Below are 3,700 nucleotides of genomic sequence, written 5' to 3'. Positions count from 1 at the left end.
AGAGTAACATGATTTCAATTTTAAGTATTTTATCTTCTTTATTTATTTGCAAAAGCATGTTAATGTTACAAAGGGGCTGCTTATTTCTGGCTTATAAGTAATATAGGTTACCCACTAAATGATCAAAATAGCATACCACTGCAAATTGACAAACAGTAATTATGTTGATCTTGATCTATCACTCTTTGATTTTGGCAACTCAGTGATCTTTGTCTCTAATTTTGGCAGCTCGCAGGAGAAATTTGGCTGGAGGAATGAAGGCAGCATGCACGCCTCGGAAGGTAGAAGGTTACGTCTACTGAATATATGCTTTGTGTGATTACTTGTTACGCCTTAAAAATTTATTGATTTTATCTTGTTTCTGTATAATTTAGATGGATAAGAAGCAGCAACTTTTCATTTACACAGCTGCAGCATATACGTTACTTTCAATGATGGCCATGATTATTCAATCTAGAAAAAGAAAACGCCGTAAATCTGTAGAACCAATTACCTATGCTCCAATTGAGGAGAGGGATAGAATGAGAATTGAGTATCTGAATAATAAGATATGGAAGAATGATGTAACTTATGTCAATACGCTTAGCCTTAATAGAGCATCTTTTTTCCGATTTTGTAAGCTTTTTAGGGACCGGGGCCTTTTGCAAGACACCATACATTTGTGTGTTGAGCAGCAGGTTGCAGTGTTTTTAAACACAGTAGGTCACAATGTTCGAAATAGGTTAGTTGGCACCAATTTTGATAGGTCCGGTGAAACTGTTAGTTGGTATTTTAACAAAGTAATGCACGCTATTGGAGAGCTACGAAACGACTTCATTACACCACCATGGACATCAACTCCAGCTAAAATTGCAGGAAACCCAAGATGGGATCCTTACTTTAAGGTGTGAGGCCTATCTCCCCTTCATTTTAAGGGTGGAGTTCAGATTGTAATTTCTGATATTATTTCCATTCTAATTGTATAATAGGATTGTATTGGAGCAATAGATGGCACACACATGCGGGCCTCTGTTCCTAAACACAAGGAGGCTTCCTTTCATGGTAGAAAGAGTTATCCTACTCAAAATGTCATGGCAGCTGTAGATTTTAATCTTCGATTCGCATTTGTGTTGGCCGGTTGGGAGGGGACAGCCCATGATGCTCTAGTCTTACGGGATGCTTTAGAGAGGGAAAATGGTCTTCATGTTCCACAAGGTAAAATAAAACTTGTGTAGCTCATTATTTTAGTTATGAAATTTAATACCTAGCATAGCTTACATACATATCCCTTGTATGCTAGGCAAGTTCTACCTAGTTGATGCCGGATATGGAGCCAAACCTGGATTTCTGCCCCCTTTTCGTGGTGTTCGGTACCACTTGAACGAGTGGGGCAACAATCCTGTGCAAAATGAGAAGGAATTATTCAATCATAGGCACTCATCGTTGAGAGTCACTGTTGAGCGGGCATTTGGTTCGTTGAAGAGGAGATTTAAAATTCTTGATGATGCTACACCATTCTTTCCCTTCTCTACACAAGTAGAAATTGTGGTTGCTTGTTGTATTATTCACAACTGGGTTATACAAGATGGAGGTGATGACTTTATCATTGATGCGAGTGAGGAATTGGCTACCATTAATCATCATACATCTTCTCATGGACAAGCAGCAGAGCATGCCTTTATGGTTAACTTCAGGCAGGAACTTGCCAATGCCATGTGGGAAGACTATCATGCAAACAATATATGATAGTTATGTATTTCTTTTAATGTGCCTTCACTTGTATGGACATGTATCTTTTATTCGTATGAACATGTATCTTTTATTCGCACATGTACACTTGTAAGACGTTGAAATATGGACATGTACTTTAGCAAACTTGATGCAATATGGACATGTGCTTTGGCAAACTATCTTCCTGAATTTAATGTATTTGATGTCATGATTTATAATGTAGGGGATGGACACGGAGGCAAGCGGTGCAAAAGCTGCTAGTGGCATGTGCCAATGGACTCCAACTCAGTCCACATTTGTGCTCACCTTTCTTAGTAATATTGTAGCTGGTGGCACTAAGACCTCTACCGGCTTCAAGAAAGTTCATCTCAACGCTTGTGCTAAGGCTCTCAACGATCATTTTAAACTCACAAGAACAGGTGATCAAGTTAGTAATCATTTGAAGACATGGAAAAAGAAGTATGCTAGGATCAACTATCTTAAGAATTTGAGTGCTGCTCTTTGGGATGAAGATGAATTCATTGTCTCTCTAGATCATGACCACTACAAAGGACATATGGCGGTACAAATTTCACTTGCCTTTTCTATTTGATATCACTATATGCTGGATATTGTACTTCATTTGTGTTGCATTCGCTGTTAGGATCCAAAAAATAAAGCTGATGATGAATATTTGAACAAGCCTCTTCCATACTATGGTTTTCTAGCTACAATCTTTGGCAATAGCGTCGCTATCGGTCAGTATGCAAAGAGCTCCAATGACCCAATTGGGACTGATAGAAGTGAAGGTGTGAGCCATGGGGGTGATGCCACTGCAGAAAATTATGGGCTGAACCATGGTATTGATAAAAGTGTTGTCAATGATGATATATCTTCATCAGCTAGACCAGCTAAGAGAGCCAAGACTATTGATGATACCGGGAGAAAGACTGATTGCTTGGTTGAAGCATTTCAGTGTGGCACCCAAACGCTAGCAAAGGCAATAGCGCAAGCAAGCAGTGCTTTACCACATGGTTTGTTCGAAGCCGTGGACAGTCTCCCAGGTTTTGAGCTTCACCACAAGACTCGATACTATCAGTACTTGGTTAGGCATCCCAATGATGCCCATGCTTTTGTGAATCTACCGTCCGATTGGAAGCTATCGTGGTTTTCAAGTTTCGTGACTGAGAACTTCTAGCTTATAGGTCATGGTTTGTGTCATGGCGGCTGCTGCCCTTATTTTTGTTAGTTTAGTTATTTCGGTTGATTTGAACTCATGTATGTGTTATTTCGGTTGATTTGAACTCATGTATGTGTTATTTCGGTTGATTTGAACTCATGTATGTGTTATTTCGGTTGATTTGAACTCATGTATGTGTTATTTCGATTGATTTGAACTCATGTATGTCATGATTTATTATGTTATGTTGAAACTCAATTAATTATATTGCATATTATGTCACGTTGAAACTCAGTTAATTATATTGCATCTTATGTCATGTTGAAACTCAGTTTATATTGCATATTATGTTATGGTGGTAACCTCACCCCAATAAAGGAGGAGGTAACCTCACTCACCTGGCTCTCCAACCAAACATAGAATGGAACGGTTCTACTCTAGCGCACTCTCCAACCAAACAAAAAATGGAACGGCTCTGTTCTCCTTACCAAACGTAGAATGGAACGGCTCCATCCTCAGAAATTGGAATGGAACCGTTCCATTCAACTTGGCTCCCCAACCAAACTGAAGCTCCAAACCAAAGTTCAGAAAACTTTGACCCTACTGCCCCCAACCCCACGCAAGAAGGCAAGCCCCGGACATAACCCCTACTTTATTTACACTGCAACCTATATTATTTATATTTATTTATGCATTATGCTTTTAGGAATTGCATGAGAAACCCTAATTACATTTTCCTAGGAACCAATGTATTGAATACTAGCATTTGAGTCCGAATAGCCGCTCTGCTAATAGGACCGGTAGAAGTCGGGTGATTTCCTGTCACTCGCG

At 39.4% G+C, this 3,700-nt stretch overlaps 1 protein-coding gene across 1 annotated transcript; it reads left to right on the top strand.

Annotated features, from left to right (window-relative positions):
* Window positions 1-321: 321 nt before the first annotated feature.
* Window positions 322-2,887, top strand: LOC112872960. Its single transcript, XM_025935993.1, has 5 exons — window positions 322-884; window positions 969-1,194; window positions 1,280-1,644; window positions 1,934-2,272; window positions 2,354-2,887. Exons 1-5 carry the CDS (start codon window positions 375-377, stop codon window positions 2,885-2,887), a joined length of 1,974 nt encoding a protein of 657 aa, XP_025791778.1. The 5' UTR covers window positions 322-374.
* Window positions 2,888-3,700: the final 813 nt, after the last annotated feature.

Source organism: Panicum hallii, chromosome 9 (assembly GCF_002211085.1).
Source record: "Panicum hallii strain FIL2 chromosome 9, PHallii_v3.1, whole genome shotgun sequence".
NCBI lineage: Eukaryota > Viridiplantae > Streptophyta > Magnoliopsida > Poales > Poaceae > Panicum > Panicum hallii.
The sequence above is the reverse complement of the archived record's forward strand: the minus strand, read 5'-3'. Positions and strand labels throughout refer to the sequence as shown.